The 23,283-nt window shown below is 43.5% G+C and overlaps 1 protein-coding gene across 1 annotated transcript in view; it reads left to right on the forward strand.

Moving 5' to 3' along the window:
* The first annotated feature begins 446 nt into the window (after positions 1–446).
* LOC141091124 (alpha-1,4-N-acetylglucosaminyltransferase-like) overlaps positions 447–23,283 on the forward strand; it is a 60,350-nt gene continuing 37,513 nt past the window's right edge. The window contains exons 1-2 of the mRNA XM_073576513.1: positions 447–539; positions 11,277–11,802. Coding sequence (XP_073432614.1) covers positions 11,302–11,802 — 501 coding nt within the window. The 5' untranslated portion in view covers positions 447–539; positions 11,277–11,301. The remainder of the gene's footprint in view (positions 540–11,276; positions 11,803–23,283) is intronic.

Raw genomic sequence — 23,283 nt, forward strand, 5'->3', positions numbered from 1 at the left:
CCGCTGATCCCTCCCTCAGCATTTCTCTATTATTAGTAACTGCTAGGTCCAAAGAATGTTCCCTGCCCCAACACTTAAATTTTCCATGCCTGGCAAGGCAAGCCAAGTTTATTGTGAACATGGAGGCACAAAAGGAGAACAGTGTGTATGTTTGCATAATATATAGATGTTAACTTTATATCTATAAAACATATAAAGTATCTGCGGTTTGATCCCTGAGGAATGAGTGAGGAAGACATATAAGACATATGGTGGCTCATAATAATAATAACAATAATAATGGACCATTATGAGAAATCTTCTAAATGTCCGTCCTTTTTACTTTCTTTATCCAGCTACAAAATATGGTTAGCAGTTGATTGGTAGAACTATGTGAAAGGAAATCACAGTCATTACTCTACTGGCAGGCGTACAGGCTAAGTAAACGCCCTTCTATGATTAGAGAGCAGAAAGTAGCTGAACAGAAGTAAAGGGAAACACGCTGCTGAAAATTAGACTGTCACATCGCCTAAGACTCTCAAATTGGCCAAAAAATTCAGGTAAATACAAAACCCAATGATATTTTTGAAGTTTTCTAATGAAATGTCAGCTACACTTTATTGTTTGTGTAATACTGTTCCAATAATGGAATATTATCGAACAGCATCCAGTCATGTGCAGCAGATCGGACTTCTGCTTTTCACAGCTGCAATATTCAGCCTTTTCGGGCAATAACTACAGAATAAACTTTGCATGAAAAAGTATACAATAAAAGATTTCGCTGAGAAACCTTTTTTATATTTTTTTCTTCAACTATTTTGGCATGTTTGATTATTATAGTAATAATATCTTTATTGCTATAACACTTTCATATTCTGCTTCACTTTGCAGTTAAGATGGTACACTTACAGATAATATCTAACATGTGGGTAGCAGGGTGGTTTAGTGGTTAGCACGGGAAGTTCCACCACGGACAACGTCTGCAAGGAGTGTACATGTTTTTGTTGTGCCCCTGAGTCTCGGTCGCCACAGAGGTACTGCACCTTCTCCTCAGGTGTGGTGCCCCACCGTCTGGGTAAGTTGGGAGCTCCTTTCCACGCTCCAACACTCGCACCCCACACAACAGGGTAGTTCTGCACAACCACATTGTGGCTCAGTGCTTAGAGAGTAGCAGAGCACCTCTGGTGGTTCCCTGCTTGGAACACTGGATTTGTTTTGGAGGTGGGTGGAGTTTAGATCGATATAAAAGATTGGGAAGGTTTAGAATTACAGGTCAGTCAGACGGGGAGTCTGAGGAGGAGAGCCACTCGGAGAGGAGTGAGGATCCCTGGAAGAAGGGATGGAGGAAGGAGTGCTGCAGCTGCCTCAGTGACCTGAGCCAGCTGGCACGGGAAAGGAAGGAAGAAAGAAGGACACTGAACTGTAACCTAAGGCTGTGTGCACACGCTGCGGATTTTGCTGCGGTTCCGCAGCGGTTTTGGCCGCTGCGGACCCGCAGCAGTTTCTGCTGCGGTGTACAGTACCATGATTCCCTATGGGAATCAAAAACCGCAGTGCAGACTGTGCGGAATTTTCCGCGCGGATTATCTGCGGTTTTCAATCCGCAGAAAGAATTGACATGTCAATTCTTTCTGCGGATTCTCCTGCGGTTTGCCATCTCCTCTATTGAGGAGATGATAAACCGCAGGGCAAAACCGCAGAGCAATCCGCAGGTAAAACCGCAGGTCTTTTGACCTGCGGTTTCACCTGCGGATTTTACAAAATCCGCGCGGATGAATTCGCACCTAATCCGCAGCGTGTGCACACAGCCTAAGTTTCCATAAGAAAGAGTGTCAAGTACGGAACGAAGGGGTAGAGAACACAGAGGAGACGTGAGTTGGAAGAGGAACCCTGCCTATAGGTTCTCAGCGCAAGGCCGGGGCCCGATCCCCGAGGTTGTATGGACACTTATGGTTCTGCAGCAGACCCCGGTGGAGTAGTTGGCTGTAAATGCATTACTCCCATCTAAGACTTGAGGCACAACAGCAACACAGATAGAGAGCAGGGAGTGAGGCGTTCCCGAAGCAGGCTACAACTGTCTGCCGTGCAAGTAGAGTTCTAGGAACATCTCTTAGGAGGCATTCCAGGGTTACTAAGTACGGGAGTGCTTCACACCACAAGGTGCATTGGCGGAGTCGTTCAGGAAGGTACATGTTGGCGGAGTGTTGGAGAGGAGAGCCCTGACTTGCCTGGGAGGTTGGTTGAGTCTTTACCCCGGAGGACACGGCACGGAGGCAGGCACCAGTGTGTACCACGAACTGTGAGTAAAGCTTTGAAACTGCAGCTCTGGTGTCCTCCATTCATTTTTGCGCTAACACCTTCAGCACCGCTACATCTGGGTACCAGCATCCATACCATCCTGCACCTCTCCTCGTCCATAGCACCTGCACTGACCTGGGACTACAGCTCCACCTGTGGGGAGCTACACCATCTTTGCTGCACCACACCATCATTCCCAGCGGATCTGCATGCAGTGTCGGCTTAACACCTCCCTTGCCGAACACCACAGGTGGCATCACAAACTATTCCATTAACTACCACAAACCACCCTATTACTTGGGCGCCCAGGGCCACAGACCGGGTCACCGCTGCTGTGACACATCCCCCTGACACTGGTCCGGTACCGAGTACCCCACGGCCCTGGGAGGGCGACCCATTTTCATTTTGTTTTGGTGGGTTTCCTCCTCCGATTTCCTTTCACACGCCAAAGACATACTGATAGAAAATTTAGATTGTGATCACCAATGAGGACAGTGATGATGCCTGTAAGGAACTGTAGAATTAATGTCCTTATATCAGTAAGTAATATAATAAAAAGGAATTACAAAGTGAGGCAGGAGTCACATACAATGATTAAAAAATTGGTCCGATTTTTACGGTACGAAATTGCACAAAGGTTTCTTGTCCAGGGATCCGTCTGTCATCCGAATTTCCGGCGATTAACCGATTTTATTCGCATCTAAGCATCAAATTGACATCCAATGCCAGATGCTCTTTCCTGTTGACCTGGAGAAGTCTTGCGATTTTATCACAAGTTACACTTGTGGTCCGTTTGTAATCCGATTTTTAATTGCACCCTTAGACTTGCATTGGCGAGTCCGATCCGAAAATCAGTGACAATCGCAGCATGCTGCTATTGTCTCGGTCCGAGGAAACGTTCCGAAAAAAAATCGGATGATGGGAGCCGCCCCATAGAATAACATTGGGACGAATGCAATGCGATTTTTTTTTATCGCATTGCATTCGTTCGATTTTTTCGCTAGTGTGACTCCAGCCTAATAGTTAAACACTTCAAACAAGAGGAGAAAGGGACAGACTTGTAAGAGCTTACTGTTTTTGATGTGATGACACAAATGGTGTCCAGCGATCTTTATTATAAAAAAGGTCCATGAACTGTTCACCAGCCATTATGTGTCTGTGTTTAGACATGAAGAGCTATGGAGTGTGGGAGTGAAACTGTAGAAAGAAGGAACCCTGTAATGAAAAAATGTAGTAATGGAAAATCTGGGAGAAGTTAGGTTAGAGAAGGAATTTTATAGGCCTGTTAAAAATGTGTTAAAGCCAAATACCAAGAAGTTTAAAATAAAGCAGCCTAAATTAAAACATGACATGCCAAAATCAAACAAAAATCTCATTGTTAAAAATGCAATAAAAAATCTATTGAAAAATTAAATGAAAAATAATGCAAATAACCTAATTTACCTGATTTGTGCAGAAATGCTGCAAAAAAGTTGCAACATCAAAAACTAATCAAATACTCATTGTGGAAACTTAGCCCCAAACATAACCTCAAGACAGCAGGCATACTGCCTTGGAGTTAAGGTAGCCCCACATATGGCTGTAATTTATTGTACTTCTGGCTTAAAAAAGGCCCTTTCGGGCTGATACGTTGCTTCAATCGTTAAGGAAGTGGTGATGGCCAACTCACTGAATGAATTTAAGAAAGTAATGGATGCTTTTCTTGTGAGTAACAGTATAGAAGGTTACGAATAACATATTATAGGCAGATGGTTGACCCAGCTTAGGGGAAGGAACTTCTTTCCCTATGGAGAAAATTGGCTGCTACTCTGCGGGTTTTTTGCCTTCCCCAGGATCAACAATGCAGAACAGCTGCACTAAAAATAGGCGGAACTAGATGGACATAAGGTCTTCCTTCAGCCTTCAAAACTATGTATGTAACTATGTATGTCTACCTCAATTGTATTTCACCATGTGATTTTTAAAGGATGGAATAAAAGTTATGTTTTATCTCTATTTTCCTTGGTGCCTCAGAATCTTGTATTTTCTATCACTTTGGACTTTGTGGGAGGTCTAGCAGAGTCAGCACGGAGCCACCAGAGGTGCATGAGAGCAGCGAGAGAAGGCGAGGCTGATGAAAGTATTCATCAGCCAGTACCTGTGCAATAAAGAAATAAGAAATGGCATGGATCCCCCTCTATTTTTTGATAACCAGCTCAGGTAAAGGGGCTGCAATACCCAGCTGTCAGCTTATATTGGCTGGTTATCAAAAATAAAGGGGTCCCCACACTGTATTTTTTAATTATATAAGTAAATAAAAAATGGAGTGGGGTCTTTGCCATTTTTTACAACCATCCAAGCTAAAGTGGACAGCTGGGGGCTGTGGTTCTCAGATTGGGAAGGAGCCATGGATATCAGCCATCCCAAGCCAAAAAGAGCAGCACTAAGCTGCCCCCAAAAAAGGCACATATATTAAATGCACCAATTCTGGCGCTTTGCCTGGCTCTTCCCACTTACCCTGTAGCAGTGGCAAGTAAGGTAATTGTTGTTGGATTGTTGTCAGCTGTTTTATGACTGCTGGCATCAAGCCCACAGGTTACTGGAGAGCAGTCACATGAGTGATGAGACTGTTCTCAATGCCAGTTGGAACACACTGAGCAGAGTCTGGGAAGATCTGCCTGTGATTCATGGTAACATCAATGACGTCACTGCCGGTCACAGAAAGGCAGCATCTCTCACTCTTTGCTCAATGTGTTCAAGCTGGCGTGGAGAACAGTCAAATCACTTATCTGACTTCTCTCCTAATCATCTCGATAATTGCAGGACAGATAAGGATTATTTTATTGTCAGACAGGTGAGAAATTTGGTGTTTTATTATTTTTTATCTTTTACACGGGACAAGGACATCAATGGATTATCTTCTCGTCGGACAGGTGAGGAAGATGGTGTTTTTTATTTTTTATTTTTTAATTAAAGGACTTTATTCTTGCTGTGTCTTTATTACAATAAGACTATGGGGGTAGTAATGGGGACGTCTTATAGATGCCTCTCCATTAATAACCTATGAGCTAGATGTCAGCTGACAATGCAAAGCTGACATTAACGCCACAATTATTTCCCCACTTACCACTGCACCAGGGCAAGTGGAAAGATCTGGTCAAACCACCAGAATTGGCTCACCTAATACATGAGCCTTTTCTGAGCTGCGGGCTGCTATTTTTAAGTCGGGGAGGACCAATATCAATGGTCTGTCCTTAGTCTAAGAATACCAGCCCTCGGCTGGTTGTCAAAAACGAAGGGGACTCCATGCTATTTTCTGAATTATTTATTTAAATAAAATTGCAGCGTGGGGACCCCTCTCTTAGCTTTACCTGTGCTTGTTAGGAAAAATAGAGAGGAACCCATGCCATTTTTATTTATTCATTTATTGCTGGCTGATGAATACTCTCATCAACCTCACTTGGGACCGGCAGTAACTTTTTTATCCCTGTACAGAGCTGCTGGCTCACTCGCTTTCATCTGAGAGCGTGGGAACCTCAGCACTCTGATCGGCGGTAGCGATATTACCGCCAATCAGAGGCAGCATTTTGTTGCCAATTTCACCTCAGAATTCATCCTTGAGACACTAAGTACATAATGTATGAACTTATAATCATAAAAATATCGAAAGAACATATAATCATCATAATTATAGTGGCTAGAGATATCAATGTCCGTTTCTCCGTCATTGACCAGTTAGTAAACAGGTGGGTTATTTATATTATACAACCTATATAAGGAAATAGAGTATCCAAACACACCACTCAAAGAAATGTAAAATTGAATAGAAATTTATTACAAAACCAATTATATTAAAAAACATGAACCATATAGTAACTGATATATGTTAGCGGATTTAAAGAAGGAAAATAAATCAAGTGTAAAAAAAAAAGAAAGTGGTAAGTGAGGTCAGACTGCAGGTAGCAATAAAAATTGTATATTTGTTAAACCAAAGATATTGATCAAATTCAAAAATACATATGAAACAAATAACAGTGAATAAAGTTAATCAGTCCATATAGAAGAAAATGCAATGTAATGCTTACCCATTATAAAGTCAGTGGACCATGCACAATGCCACAACAGCCCCAACGCGCATTTCACAATTATGCTTTCTCAAGGGGAGTGTGTCCAATAGTTTCTCCTATTACTCTACTGTATATAGTGTTATTCACATGTGGGCCTATCATGAATGGCGCATACCAGCGCCATCCCTGGGTCCCAGGTGCGTCATGTTCTGGCACTTAGCTCTAGCGTGTGTGAGAAGGAAATGTCTCCATGATGTCAGAGACACATGCCAGTTGTTAGGAGAGGCCTGCACAGACGCAGGGAAACCGAGCGTGGTGCGCATGCGCATACATGTGCATGCATCTTTGTAGAGTCAAGTGGGGGCGGCCATTTTATAGTGTGCACACAGATGATAACAACAATGGTGGAAAAAGAAGAAATTATATAGTTGAATCAAAAAGTTTGATGAACAAATTAGTGCAGAGATATCATACATGTAAATTATGTGGTATGTATAGTGATGAGAGTGACAAGGTGAGATTTGATTAAAAATATCTAAATGAAATCCAGAACCCTGTGAGGAAATCCATATCCAACTATTTATGGGAGAATAAGAGAGGACTGAGACTCATGTGAAAAATATGATGTGGACATAACATCCACAACCTCTGTCCTCCTTACATCTGTGACCTCGTCTCCAGGTACTTACCTGCACGCAGTCTCCAATCCTCACAAGATCTCCTTCTCTACTCCCCTCTTATCGCTTCTTCCCACAATCACATACAAGATTTCTCCCGCGCATCCCCCTACTCTCTAACTCTCTACCACAACATATCAGACTCTCGCCTACCAATGACACTTTCAAAGAGAACCTGAAGACATACCTCTTCTGACAAGTCTACAACCTGCAGTAACCACCAATCGACCAAACCACTGCACGACCAGCTCTACCCTCACCTATTGTATCCTCACCCTTCCCTTGTAGATTGTGAGCCCTCGCGGGCAGGATCCTGTCTCCTCCTGTACCAGTCTTGACTTGTACGGTTTAAGAATACTGTACTTGTTTTTATTATGTATACCCCTCCTCACATCTAAAGCGCCATGGAATAAATGACGCTATAATAAATAATAATAATAATAAAAAAAATAATAATAATAATGTGGACTGAACAAAAGCTCTATACCTCAGAATTCCACATTGGATGGGACTTTTATTTTGGCAAAGACACATTTCTGTTCAGATCTGTGAATGTCTGTTAGACATGCAGAACTGATATACACACGTGGTCAAAATTGTTAGCACCCCTTGTTTAATGACAGAAAAACCCACAATGGTGACAGAAATAAATTGAATCTGAAAAAAGTAATAATAAATCAAAAATCTTTGAAAATGAACAAATGAAAGTCAGACATTGCATTTCAACCATGCTTCCACAGAATAAAACTCATGAAATAGGCCTGGACAGAAATGAATGTACCCCTGAGAATAATGTGACAAAAGGGACATGTGAAATCATGGTGTGCCCACTAATTAGCATCACAGGTGTCTGTCTACAATCTTGGACTCAGTGAGTGGGCCTGTATAGAGGGCTACAGATACTCACTGTGCTGTTTGGTGACATAGTGTGTATCACACTCAACAAGGACCAGAGGAAGTGAAGGAAAGAGTTGTCTCAGGAGATTAGAAAGAAAATTATAGACAAACATGTTAAAGGTTAAAGTTGTAAGACCATCTTCAAGCAGCTTGATGTTCCTATGACTACAGTTGCACATATTATTCAGAAATTTAAGCTCCAAGGGACTGTAGCCAACCTCCCTGGATGTGGCCGCAGGAGGAAAATTGATGACAAATCAAAGAGACGGATAATACAAATGGTAACAAAAGAGCCCAGAAAAACTTCTAAGCAGATTAAGGGTGAACTTCCAGCTCAAGTAACATCAGTGTCAGATCACACCCTCCATCATTGTATGAGCCAAAGTGGACTTCATGGGAGATGACCAAGAAGGACACCATTGTTGAAAAAAAATCATACAAAAGCCAGAATGGAATTTTCCAAACAACATGTTGACAAGCCACAAAGCTTCTGTGAGAATTTCCTATGGACAGATGAGACAAACATGGAATTTTTGGCAAGGCACACCAGCTCTATGTTCTAAGATAGAAAGATGAAGCATATCAAGAAAAGAACACTGTCCTTACTGTGAAACATGGAGGAGGCTCTGTTATGTTCTGGGGCGGCTTTGTGCAACTGGCACATTATGTCTTATAATCTGTGCAGGGTACAATTAAATCTCAAAACTATCAAGGGATTCTAGAGAGAAATGTTCTGCCCAGTGTCAGAAACCTTGGTCTCAGTCGAAGGTCATGGGTCTTGCAACAGGATAATGACTGAAAACACACAGATAAAAACACCCAAGAATGGCTAAGAAGAAAACATTGGACTATTCTGAAGTGGGCTTCTATGAGCCCTGACCTAAATCCTATTGAACATCTTTGGAAAGAGCTGAAGCATGCCGTCTAGAAAAAGGCAACCTTCAATCACGAGACAACTGGAGTAGTTTGCTCTTGAGGAGTGGGCCAAAATACCTGTCGAGAGGTGCAGATTGACAGTTACAGAAATCTTTTGATTGCAGTGATTGCCTCAAAAGGTTGTGCAACAAAATATTAAGTTAAGGGTACCATCATTTCTGTCCAGGCCTATTTGATGAGTTTTATTTTTTTTAAAAATCTGAGGAAACATGGTTGAAAAGCAATGTCTGACTTTCATTTGTTCATTTTAATAGACTTTTGATTTATTATTTTTGTCAGATTCAAGTTATTTTTGTGACCACTGTGGGTTTTTCTGTCATTAAATGAGGGGTATCAACAATTTTGACCATATGTGTATATGGAAAATGGACTTGGTTTACAGAAAACGACACTATCATACCATATGTGTCTCGAACCTACAATAACATTAATGTTATTATATTAATTTTGAAGTATCGATAATATTAAGATGAAAATCACAATTTACAGCTCTGGCAAAAATTAAGAGACCACTGCCCAGTTTTATAAAAATCAGCTTCTCTACATGTCTGACAGCCATTCCATTCCAGTGTCATTTAAATTCCAAGCAGAGTACACCTCATTCTACTTAATGTGCTTCTGATTAGGTGATAACCTGAACCAAATCTTAAGATGAAGGAAAGTCTAAAAAACCCTGCTGTGGTGATCACAATCCTCTTGCAATAGGACAAGCTGGATGGCAAAACAAGTGCTAGTAATATCCCAAAAGTAATAGGAATGAAAAAAGAAATTTAAACCATGCCAAAGGAGTTGAAAAGAAAAGTCTTGAGTGAGGAAAAGAAGGGCTCAATTCTGTCTTTACTAGCAGAGGGATGCAGTGAGCGTCATGTTGCCTCCATCCTTAAAATTTCTAAGACGGCAGTCCATTACAACAAGGTCAAGCAGCAGACACTGGGGACAACAAAGTTACAGACCGGCAGAGGGCGAAAATGACTCTTCACTGACCGGGATGACCGTCATCTTATTTGAATGTCACTCAGCAACCACAGGATGACATCAAGTGATCTACAAAAGAAATGGCAAATGGCAGCTGGGGTGAATTGCACAGCAAGAACAGTTCATAACAGACTTCTAGAGAGCCAGAGCAAAGTACTGCAGTGCCCAGGTGCTGGGCCTCTCTGACCTTTCCCGGTGCCTGTGCATTGCAGTACTTTGCTCTGCCCTCAACAGGGCAGATAAAGTACACATGCGCAGGAGCACGACAGAAGCAAGGAGGAGGACGTCATCGCTAGAAGATGGGAGATGCTGGACTCGGATCGCGACACATATCGGACCAGACCGGACCTCCAGGTGAGTAAAATATAACTCATTTTTCTTATCTTTCAGGTTACATTGGGGGCTTATCTACAGCGTTACAGAATGCTGTAGATAAGCCCCTGATGGCAGTGGCTGCAGCTTATATATGAAAAAATAGGTGACAGATTCCCTTTAATTTTTGCCAGAGCTGTATATCTGACGATATTCCTTTCATTTTATCTTTTAACTATAATTAATTTATGTTTATACATAGTCATTCAAAAGTACAACTCATTCACAAAGACAAGCCCTTATATATCTATATCAATAGAATAATAAAAAATGATGGCTATTTGTAATAGGAGAGGGAAAAAAGAAAGCGCAAAAAAAAAGAAAAAAGAAAATTGTCTGTAAGAGGTGTGGTGCAGTAACCTCTGTTAAAGCTAGGGGACGCTGTATATGCTACTCAGAATATGCATGTGGGCGTATGTCTGAACGCCCAAGATAAAGCCTGCATGTCTGGCTGTATGTAATAGAACCTGTAGTGAGGTCATGACCATGTGATCCATACCTCACTTGTGGGTGTGGTCATGTACCATATAGTGTGACTGAGGTCGGGTCACATGGGGTTGTGTGTTTTGATCCTGAGTGGTCAGAGTGCAAGGTCCCAGAAGGCCTGTGTGTGTTGGAAGTGTCTGGGACTGAATTTCCTGGAGAGCGCATGTAAAGGCCAGACCTGGTAGAGTCTGTAACGGCTCTACGTAGGGAAGCTACTGCCCGGCTGTGGGTCTGAAACTGTAGATGGCCTAGTGAGCAAGGCACTGTCTGGAATGGTGATTCCAGTGCGGCCGCTTCCCTGAAAACCAGTGAGGGATAAACCATGAGCAATGCTGACCGGGGTCAGTAAGAGACTGTGTATGCTGTAAAACTGAATGTTTAACGGACACTGTACTGGAAGCTATATGCTATTTAGTTCATGAAGAGCGGTTTATGCTGCAGTTTAGTAAACCAAATGAACTGTGTCCCAGTGTATGCCTCAAAGACCGGGTAAGAAAGTAAATCCCCGTCCACTCATATGGTGGATCTTTACAGGGGTTAAAGAGTGTTTTATATATAAGTTATCTAGGTACGTTATGCTAATATATTTTTTTTGTTTTTGCTTTTACAGCTTAATTGAAAATTGCAACTGCAATATGTTGAAAAAACTGAGAATTTTGACTTTTCTGCTGATAATAGCAACTATATGTTTTCTAACCAGAACTTCAATAAAGCAGAACAGTTTATACGCAATTGATTTTCTGACTGATAAAAATCTCATCTTCAAATCATTAAATGAAGATGAAATTGATAGTCAATATAAGAATTTCCCAATTATGGATGATTATAATCATACAGAAAATAAAATACTAAGCGCTGTCATGCAGCAAGGAAACGGTATCTTATTTATGGAAACAACAAATAGAATGGATGAGCCCTCCTTGGTTTTATGCTCAATTGAATCAGCGGCTCGAGTGTATCCGGACAGACCAGTGGTTTTCTTCATGAAAGGTCTAGGAGACATAGTCACTGAAGATGATGAGAAGAAAGCCCATAATCACTACCCAACCCTCTCAATTTATAAGAATATTTACTTTTTGCCTCTTCGATTGGAGAAGTTATTTGCTAACACACCATTTCTGCCTTGGTATAAGAAGGTAAGTAGAAAGAAATTATAGTAAGTATAGCAATAATATAACAAGTTAACATACTAGATATCCATTTTATTACCCTTAAAGGGAACCTGCCACGTAATTTTTAGCAACTAATCCCGTCCTAGTGTGTTGTTACTGATGCAATGTGAATCATTAACACATTGTTTTCAATCCAAACAGCACCTTAATCATCCGTAAAAATCATTTTATATAGTTATATACCGTATAGTTATAGGTATATAGTTATGTACTGTTATATACTGAACTTTCTCTTTCAGTCATAGGGGTGGATCTTCATTTTATTTCAGTCACAGGCGCTTCATGTTGTTAATGCCCATACACTCTGATGTTCCGGGGTTCGCCAACATCATGAGAATCTGCTCTAAAATCCTGTGCATGAACAGTGTCAATCACCTCTCCGTGCATGCGCAGTGGCGAGTGTGGTCATAGAGCCCGTGACTAACAATGGTTCCGGCGCATGCGAACACAGTTAATGAAGCTAGATATGTACACCCACCATCAATGCACATGCACAGGGAGCCACTCATGACTGTGCATGCCCAAAGAGACGCTCATCACTGCACAGGCACTAGGAGCCGCTCGACACTGCGCAAGCGCGGGATATTAGTGCGAATTCAAATGACATTGGCATACCCTAGAACATCAGTCGGGGTGCATGAGCGTAGACGATATGACAAGCCCCTGACTGAAATAAAATGAAGCACCATCTCTATGACTGAATGAGAAGGTACTATATAACTTTACAAAATGGTTTTTGGAGATTATTACGGCACAGTTTGGATTGAAAACAGGTACAGACTGGGGCTGAAATTCAGTCCTGGCATTTGAAATCACACAGGCCCATGTTGTCCCCATCCCCATGAACCAGATGGGATATATTACTAATATTACCCTGGATGGAGGAAAGGAAGACTTTCTACAAGACCAATATTTCGCCCATGGCCTGGGTGGGTAAGTGACGGAGACTTTGTGCTCCATTACAACTCTTAACAGTATGGGTGTCTTGAGAACACTGATTCTGTTAATAACGTAGCAGACAAGGCAGCCCATGACCAGACAGGCCCTTCTGGCATTCCCTGATTGAAAACAATATGTTAGTGCTGTGCATTGAGGACATTTTAGTTGCTAAAAAGGACGTGACAGGTGTTTTTTAAAGAAGCCCTCCGATATTTTTTTTTCCAAATATGTGTATATGTAAGCAAGTTACTTGGATGCAACAGCGCAGACAATGAAGAGACAGTGGTACTTATTTAACCAACACTATTTACTTAACTAACACAAAATGTACCCAGCATAACACTTTTCCTGGGATCTGTTGTAGCCATTCTTCCAACTTAGGGGTCACTGCTCCAAGTGCTCCTATCACTACTGGAATCACTGTTGCCTTCACCTTCCACATCTTCTCCAGTTCTCTTTTGAGGCCCTGGTATTTCTCCAGCTTCTCATATTTCTTCTTTCTGATGTTGCTGTTATTTTGCACTGCCACATCTATTATCATTGCTGTCTTCTGATCCTTATCTACTATCACAACGTCTGGTTTGTTAGCCAACACCTCCCTATCTGTCTGGATCTTGAAGTCCCAGGGGATTTTAGCCCTTTCATTCTCCACCTCTTTTTCTAGGGTTTCCCACCTGGACTTAGGGGGATTTAGCCCATATGCTGTGCAGATGTTCCTGTGTCCAACTCCCGCTACTTGGTTGTGCCGTTCAGTATATGCTGTTCCTGCTTGCATTTTGCATCCTGCCACTATGTGTTGGACGGTTTCTGAGGTTTCTTTGCATAGTCTGCACCTCGGGTCTTGCCTTGTGTGGTAGATTCCTGATTCTATGGATCTTGTACTTAGTGCTTACTCTTGTGCTGCTATGATCAGTGCCTCTGTGCTGTCTCGGAGTCCAGCTTTCTCTAGCCATTGGTAGGATTTTTCCATGTCAGCCACCTCCATTATCTGTCGATGGTACATTCCATGCAGCAGCTTGCCTTGCCATGGCGCTTCTAGTTGCTGTTCTTCCTTCCAGATATGTTGTTGCTACTGCCTTAGGCTTTCTCTCATTATCTCATCTTTTGGTGCCATTTTTCTGATGTATTCGTGGGGATACTTCTTGTTTCATATGAGATGGTGACTTGGATGCTTATCATGCCTCGACCACCCTCCTTTCTGTTGGTATACAATCTTTGAGTGCTAGACTTAGGGTGGAGACCTCCATGCATTGTGAGGAGCTTTCGTGTCTTCACATCTGCAGCTTCCATCTCTTCTTTTGGCCAGCACACTATGACAGAAGGGTATCTGATAACTGGCAGGTCATATGTATTGATGGTGCCGATTTTATTCTTCCCATTGAGCTGGCTCTTCCTTACCTGTCTTCCGTTGGTGGTATTTGGATGTTGCTGCTTTCATTGTCTTCTCATCATGGTTACCGAATCCCTGTGGGATGCCGAGATACTTGAGGCATGTCTATACATTTGCTATGTGCCCTGCTGGTGATTCCACTCCATCAGTCTTGACTACCTTGCCTCTCTGTTACCAACCATCTGCACTTCTCCAGTCCTAAGGACATCCTGATGTCTTTGCTGTAGATCATTGTTAGGTGGATCAGTGAATTGATGTCTCATTCGTTTTTTGCCTCTGGTGTCAGTCCCAATGCCTTTCTGAGCTGGATTCATGTACTGGTTCATATAGTTCTGTAGCTTTGTGGCTATGATGTCTCTCATCAGCGTATGCATTCTCTTGCAAATAGCTGCAAGAACAGGCAAGGCTGACAAGAGTATTTATCAGCCAGTGCCTCTGCAAGAAATAAAAAATGGCCTGGTTCTCTTCTATTTTTGATAACCAGCGCAGGTAAAACTGAGAGCTGCGCTCTGCAACCTCCAGCTGTCAGCTTTATATTGGCTAGTTATCAAAAATAGAGGGGTCCCTATTCCATATTTTAAATTATTTAATTAATTTTTTTTAAAAATGATGTGGGGTCCCCTCCATTTTCTACAACCAGCCAAGCTAAAGCAGACAGTTTTGGGCTGGTATTCTCAGGTTGGGAAGGAAGCATTGATATTGGCCCTTCCCAGCCTAAAATTAGCAGCCCACAGCAAAGGAGCTCCTATTAGATGCCCCAATTCTGGCACTTTGCCTGACTCCTCCAATATGCCCTGGAGTGATGGCAAGTGTGGTAATATTTGTGGGGTTGATGTCAGCTATTTTATGGTCGCTGACACCAACCCAGGGGTTAGAAATGGAGAGGCGTCTATAAGACGCCCCATTACTAACCCCATAGGTATATTGTACTAAAAACACAGCCAGAATAAAATACTTTATTTGAAATAAACACACAAGCTCCTTTATTTGAAATAAAAACTCCCCACCCTCCCTCTTTTTCCCATTTAATATTGTAAAATAAAAAATAAGGAAACACCACACTCCTCTCCTGTCTGTTGATAATCCATTAATGGCCATGTCCCACGACAATACATATGATTTGGAGAACAGAGATATCAGTGATGCGACTGCTATCCACGCCAGCCAGCTCACACTGAGAAGAGTGTGAGAAGCGCTGTGTGTGGCCGGCAGTAATCTTAATGATGTCACTGCCGGTACAGGCAGGCAGCGCTTCTCACGTTCTTCTAAGTGTGAGATGGCTGGCGTGGACAGGAGTCACATCACTGAATGCTATCCAAACCATCCGCTTTGTCGTGAGACATGGCCATACAAATATGGTGTGTTTTATATTTTTTTATTTTACAGTAATAAAAGGGTAAAAGAGTGTGAGGAGTTTTTATTTCAAATAAAGAAGTCTGTATTTTTTGTTTCAAATAAAGGACTTTATTCTGCATTTGCTTTTATTACAATTTCAATTAAAAATCTATAGGCTGATATCAGCTTATATTATAAAGCTGACATCAATCTTACAATTATTACATCATTTGTCACCCCTCGAGGGCAAGGGGAATGACCAGCCAAAGCACCAAAACTGACACATCTAATGGAAGCTTTTTATCAAAAAGTTTACCATTTTTTGAAAACTCACTAATGGCAGCAAAGAAGGGATGTAGTATAAAATGTAAATTTTTATTAATATAAGTCTTATAAAAACATTTAAAAATAGAAGTATGCTGAAAAATAAAGAGAAGGGGAAAAGACCAATAGGATACATGCGATCTAGGTAAGGAAAAGTACAGTATATATGTACCGTATTTTTCAGATTATAAGACTACACAATCTTTTCCACCCAAATTTGAGGGGAAAATGGGGGGTGCTTCTTATAATTCGAATATATCTTAACGGCCACGGTGGAGCAGAGTCCCAGGGTCGCTGCTGGAGGAGGCAAGAGTGGGGTGTTGCTGCAGGCCACATGCTAGGAAGAGGGGGTGTTTGTGGGTCACCCTCCCAGGGCTGTGGGATACTCGGTACTGGGCCCGATTAGCTTCAATGGGAGATGTCACGGCAGCTGGGACCCGGCCTGTGGCCCTGGGCGCCCATTGTAACAAAGGGGGAATGTTCAGTGTGCTTATGCTGATTAGAATGAATGCGTCGTGACGCCACCTGTGGTGTTCGGCATTGAAGATGTTAAGCCGACGCTGCAGACAGATCCTCTGGGACAGATGGTGCGGTGCAGCAATGATGTTATAGCCCTCCACAGGCAGGGCTGTAGTCCCAGGGCAGGGTAGGTGAAGTGACACGTAGATGGTGTAGTGTCGGGCGCAGGGAATGTAGCAGTGCCGGGCAGGTTGACGCAGGAATAAGTGGAGGACACCAGGGCATGTAGTTACAAAGCTTTACTCACAGTCTGTTGTGGCACAAGAGCCCACATCCGTGCCGTGTCCTCCGGGTCAGGAGCTCAGCCAACTTCCAGCCAAGATGAAGTACTCCTTTCCAACACTCCGCCAACTTATGTGCCTTTTCTGAACGTCTCCCTCTTAGCGCCTTTAGTGAAATACTCACAGTACTGAGTTACACTGGAGTTCCTCCTGTCAGATGTTCCTATGAATTCTACTTGTACGGCAGATAGCTGTAGCCTGCTTCGGGGACTCCTTACTACCTAGTCCCGGCTCACTCACGATGCTGTTGTGCCCCCAAGTCTGGTGTGGGAATAAAGTGGTGACAACTTCTATTCCTCCGGTGTCTGCTGCAAGATCATTAGTATCCGTACAACCTCGGGGACCGGACCCCGGCATTGCGCTTAGAAGTTGGGAAGGGTTCTCCTCTAACCCTAATCCTTAGTTCTCTTCTTCTCCTCACGTTCCGTACTAATCCTTTCATCTTATGGAGAGTCAGGCTTTCTATCAAAGTTCCTTTCCTGTGCCAGCGGACCCAGGTCACTGAAGTCAGCTGCAGCACTCCCTTCGTCCCTCCCACTCCTCTCTCAAACTGACCTTGTCAGACTCCTGTGACAAACTGACTCAATCCCACACTCTTCCCGCTCTTTTCGTGCAAAACTAAACTCCACCCGCCTCCCAGCACACTTCGTGTTCCAAGCAGGGAGCCACCAAAGGGTGCTTTGCTACACTACTATGTTGTGTGGGATGCAGGTGTTGGAGTGTGATCAGGTGTCTTCACCTTACTTGAATGGTGGGGTACCACACCTCAGGAGAAGGTGCAGTACCTCTGTGGTGACTGAACCCTCAGGGGCACCACATTTGCAGGTGTGACACTGAGGGTGTTTTCGGTGGTGCGGAGGCTCTGACAACAATTTGTGAAAGCCCGGCACTCCCACATTTCCATGGTTTACATTGCAGTGGACACTGGGAAAATGGATACCGGGGGCAGCACATGCACAGATTGAGATCTCGGCACCAAGATCTCAGGAGATGAGATCTCCATCTGCACATGCGCCTCTCCCTGCGGCCATATTCCCAGAGTGCACCGCAAAGTTCCGGGCTTTCACAAAATGTCAGCAGAGCCCCCGCACCACCGGACACCCGCAGCATTGCACATCCAAACATTGGTTTCTCCCAGTCTGGGGTCCGCAGCATCGCCCCACTCCTGCCTCCACCCACAGTGACCCTGGGACCCCACTTCACCGCAGCCACCCCCCCTGTAAGGCTCGTTTCACATTTGCGTTCAGGAGGGCTGCGGATGGCTGCTTACTTCCTCCCTGAAGCTCCGCCTACACTCCGCCTACTTCTGTAAGCGTCCTGCGCTTCCCTGCATACCTATCTTTAACAATGGGTATGCAGTGATATGAATTGTATGTGGATGCGTCTGCATGCGGCGATTTGATGTGTGTGGCGACCGCATGAAAACGCAACATGAAGGCGGCGCATAGGCGGAGCTTCAGGGAGGAAGAAAGGAGGAAGTAAGAAGCCATCCGCAGCCCTCCTGAACGCAAATGTGATGCCAGCCTAAGCAATAAGATGCATAGATTGTAGGAAGCACCACCATTTTATATATATATATATATATATATAAAAAAAAAAATTTTCATAGTTTTCTCTTTCAATTTGGGGTGCGTCTTATAAACAGAAAAATACGATATATTCAATGTTTAAAGGAAATCTGTCACCCTTTTTTTGGACTATGAGCTGCCGGCATTGACATCAGGGGCTTATCTACAGCATTCTGTAATGCTGTAGATAAGCCCCCGATGTAACCTGAAAGATAAGAAAAACACGACAGGAAGGAAAGAAGTGGACGGCATCGTATGAAGATGGGAGGCGCAGGACCGGACCGCGACAGACCGCCCCCTCCGGTGAGTATAATCTAATGTGTTTTTCTTATCTTTCAGGTTACATCGGTGGCTTATCTACATTACAGCATTACAGAATGCTGTAGATAAGCTCCTGATGTCAATGCCGGCAGCTCATCTTACAAAAAAAGGATGACAGATTCCCTTTAATATCAGAAACATTGTACCCAATATAGACCTAAGTCTTCCAAACTTTGCCAACAAGCAGTTTTTAGTGGGTATATAGCAACCTATACTAGGAGGTACCCAGTCTACATTGGAGTGTGTTGACGTTTGAGCCTCACATGTGAGGGAGAAATTAGATAAATGGTAACTGCAGCTTAGTGCTATTGAAGACAATGGCTGCTAACACAATTAACCTTATTACTAGTGTTGAGCATTCCGATACTGCCAATATCGGGTATCGGCCGATATTCGCTGTATCAGAATTCCGATACCGAGTACCGATATTTTTTCAATATCGGATATCGGAATCGGAAGTTCCCATAATGCAATGAGCCACTGATGTGGCCCTGATTGGCTGCCGAAATGACGTCATCATGATACGCGGTCTGTGCGCATCATGATGCGCCATCAGTTCGGGCCTTCCGGAGGGTCTGTGCCGACTGCCTGGGGGTCTGTACCGGCCTGCCGGGGGGTCTGTGCCGGCCTGCCGGGTGTCTGTGCCAACTGCCCGGGGGTCTGTGCGGACTGCCGGGGGCCCGTACCGGCCTGCCGGGGGGCTGTGCCGGCCTGCCGGTGGTCTGTGCCGACTGTCCGGGGGTCTGTGCAGGCATCGTCCGATGGGACTACAAGTCCCATCGGGCGATGCCTGCTACCATGACCGTGATTGACACATTAGCCAATGATGGGACAGTAGTAGTCCCATCATCCGGCTAATGTGTTGAATGTAAAAAAAAAATACATACTACATACATACTACATGCTACATACATAATACATACATGCTACATACATGCAACATACATACTACATACATGCTACATGCTACATACATACTACATATATACTACATTTATGCAACATACATACATACAACATATATACTACATGCATACTACATATATACCACATGCATGCAACATGCATACTACATATATACCACATATATACAACATGCATACTACATATATACCACATGCATGCAACATACATATATACAACATATATACTGCATGCAACATACATACTACATATATACTACATATATACTACTTGCATGCAACATACATACATACTACATATATACTACATGCAACATACATACTACATATATACTACATGCATGCAACATACATACATACTACATACATACCACATATATACTACATATATACCACATGCATGCAACATACATATATACAACATATATACTACATGCATGCAACATGCATACTACATATACACCACATATATACTACATGCATGCAACATACATATATACTACATATATACTACATGCAACATACATACTACATATATACTACATATATACTACGTGCATGCAACATGCATACTACATATATACTACATGCATGCAACATACATACTACATATATACCACATATATACTACATGCATACTACATATATACCATGTGCATGCAACATACATATATACTACATATATACTACATGCATGCAACATGCATACTACATATATACCACATATATACTACATGCATGCAACATACATATATACTACATATATACTACATGCAACATACATACTACATACATACTACATATATACCACATGCACGCAACATGCATACTACATATATACTACATATATACTACATGCATGCAACATACATACATACTACATATATACCACATGCATGCAACATGCATACTACATATATACTTCATGCATGCAACATACATATATGCTACATACAATACATTCATACAATACATACATATAGACATACAGTACATATAACATAGAGTACATACTCACCATCACTTGTCACTTTGTTCCCCGAAGCCATTGTCATCTGTGGAATAAATATTAAAATAACAAACCACCAATATATTTACCCCTGATCCGCAGAAGTCCACGAGTGTCCCACGACGATCTTGCGTGGAGAACAGCAGCATCAGCTGATGCTACCATTCTCTACGGGCTCCAGGAATCCAATGACGGGAGGTAGGTATCCTTCCGCACTGTATTCCTCTGCCACTGTAAAAAAAAAAAGTCCCTAGTCTCACTTTATGGCATTGCTGTGTGAGAAATTTCGCACGCAGCTTTTGCCATAAAGTGAGACTAGGGACTATGTATTATTTTTTTTTTTTTACATTCAACACATTAGTCGGATGATGGGACTGCTACTGTCCCATCATTGGCTAATGTGTCAATCACTGTCATGGTAGCAGGCATCGCCCGATGGGACTTGTAGTCCCATCAGACAATGCCTGCACAGACCCCCGCAGCCTGCACAGACCCCCGGACAGTCGGCACAGACCACCGGCAGGCCGGCACAGCCCCACGGCAGGCCGGTACAGACCCCCGGCAGTCCGCACAGACCCCCGTGCAGTCGGCACAGACCCCCGGCAGGCTGGCACAGACCCCCGGAAGGCCCGTACACCCCCCCGAGAGGCTGTACAAGGACAGAAAAGGGTTTTTCTTATTCCGATACCGGAAGTCCCATAGACTTGAATGGGACTTCCGGTATCGGAATCGGCGATACCCGATACTTTTTTCGTATCGGGCCATCCGATCCGATATTTTAGGGTATCGGATGGTATCGCTCAACACTAGAGTTGAGCGAAACGGGTCGAAAAAATTCAAAAGTCGCCGACTTTTGGCAAAGTCGGGTTTCATGAAACGAAACCCGACCCTAGGATGAGGTCGGCCACGAGGTCGGCGACTTACGCGCCAAAGTCGCGTTTCAAAAGTTTGTTTTGCGCTCTTTTTCAGCCAATCAGGATCCACTGTGGGCAACGTGATGACATAGGCACGGGTCACCACCATCTTTCAGAAGGGCATGCAAGTGATTGGCTTGCTTTGGTGGGCGTCACAGGGGGTATAAAAGGGCGTGCACGCCGACCGCCATCTTACTTCTGCCGATCTTAGTATAGGGAGAGGTTGCTGCTGATTCCGTAGGGAGAGCGTTAGGCAGGGAAGAAGACAGAAAAACTGCTTCTGCTGCTAGCGATTTGGCCTGCACAACACACCAGTCACTGTGTGTGCAGTGCAAGGGGAGGCTATATAGTGGTGTATCAGTGGTGTTGGTTGTTGGGCTGCCTTCTAAGGCTTCCTGACAGGCTGGCATTGCTGTTTACCCACTGCTCTGCAAACTGCTTTTTTAAAAGCAATCCAATCTCCCTTATCCTCTAGTCACTTTGGTCACAGCTGCGCCATCGAGCCTGTCACATAGCGCACAGATATTCATTGGGCCTCAAACTGCTTTTTTAAAAGCAAGCCCAATTTTTTTTTTTGTCCTGCTGAGAAGAAAAAAAAACTGCTTCTGCTGCTGATAGCAATTTGGCCTGCACAACACACCAGTCACTGTGTGTGCAGTGCAAGGGGAGGCTATATTGTGGTGTATCAGTAGTGTTGGTTGTTGGGCTGCCTTTTAAGGCTTCCTGACAGGCTGGCATTGCTGTTTACCCACTGCTCCGCAAACTGCTTTTTTGAAAGCAATCCAATCTCCCTTATCCTCTAGTCACTTTGGTCACAGCTGTGCCATCGAGCCTGTCACATAGCGCTCAGATATTCATTGGGCCTCACACAATCCAAAAGTGTCCAGTGTCCAAAAGTGTGTGCAGAGATTCAAAATCTCCCTTATCCTCTAGTCACTTAGGTCACAGCTGTGCCATCGAGCCTGTCACATAGCGCTCAGATATTCATTGGGCCTCACACAATCCAAAAGTGTCCAGTGTCCAAAAGTGTGTGCAGAGATTCAAAATCTCACTTATCCTCTAGTCACTTAGGTCACAGCTGTGCCATCGAGCCTGTCTCATAGTGCTCAGATATTCATTGGGCCTCACACAATCCAAAAGTGTCCAGTGTCCAAAAGTGTGTGAAGAGATTCAAAATCTCCCTTATCCTCTAGTCACTTAGGTCACAGCTGTGCCATCGAGCCTGTCACATAGCGCTCAGATATTCATTGGGCCTCACACAATCCAAAAGTGTCCAGTGTCCAAAAGTGTGTGCAGAGATTCAAAATCTCACTTATCCTCTAGTCACTTAGGTCACAGCTGTGCCATCGAGCCTGTCACATAGCGCTCAGATATCAGTGGGCCTCACACAATCCAAAAGTGTCCAGTGTCCAAAAGTGTGTGCAGAGATTCAAAATCTCACTTATCCTCTAGTCACTTAAGTCACAGCTGTGCCATCGAGTCTGTCACATAGCGCTCAGATATCAGTGGGCCTCACACAATCCAAAAGTGTCCAGTGTCCAAAAGTGTGTGCAGAGATTCAAAATCTCACTTATCCTCTAGTCACTTAGGTCACAGCTGTGCCATCGAGCCTGTCACATAGCGCTCAGATATCAGTGGGCCTCACACAATCCAAAAGTATCCAGTGTCCAAAAGTGTGTGCAGAGATTCAAAATCTCACTTATCCTCTAGTCACTTAGGTCACAGCTGTGCCATCGAGCCTGTCACATAGCGCTCAGATATCAGTGGGCCTCACACAATCCAAAAGTGTCCAGTGTCCAAAAGTGTGTGCAGAGATTCAAAATCTCACTTATCCTCTAGTCACTTAGGTCACAGCTGTGCCATCGAGCCTGTCACATAGCGCTCAGATATTCATTGGGCCTCACACAATCCAAAAGTGTCCA

The sequence above is a fragment of the Dendrobates tinctorius genome, unplaced genomic scaffold (genome assembly GCF_039654945.1).
Source record: "Dendrobates tinctorius isolate UK_male_01 unplaced genomic scaffold, ASM3965494v1 ptg000049l, whole genome shotgun sequence".
Taxonomy (NCBI): Eukaryota; Metazoa; Chordata; class Amphibia; order Anura; family Dendrobatidae; genus Dendrobates; species Dendrobates tinctorius.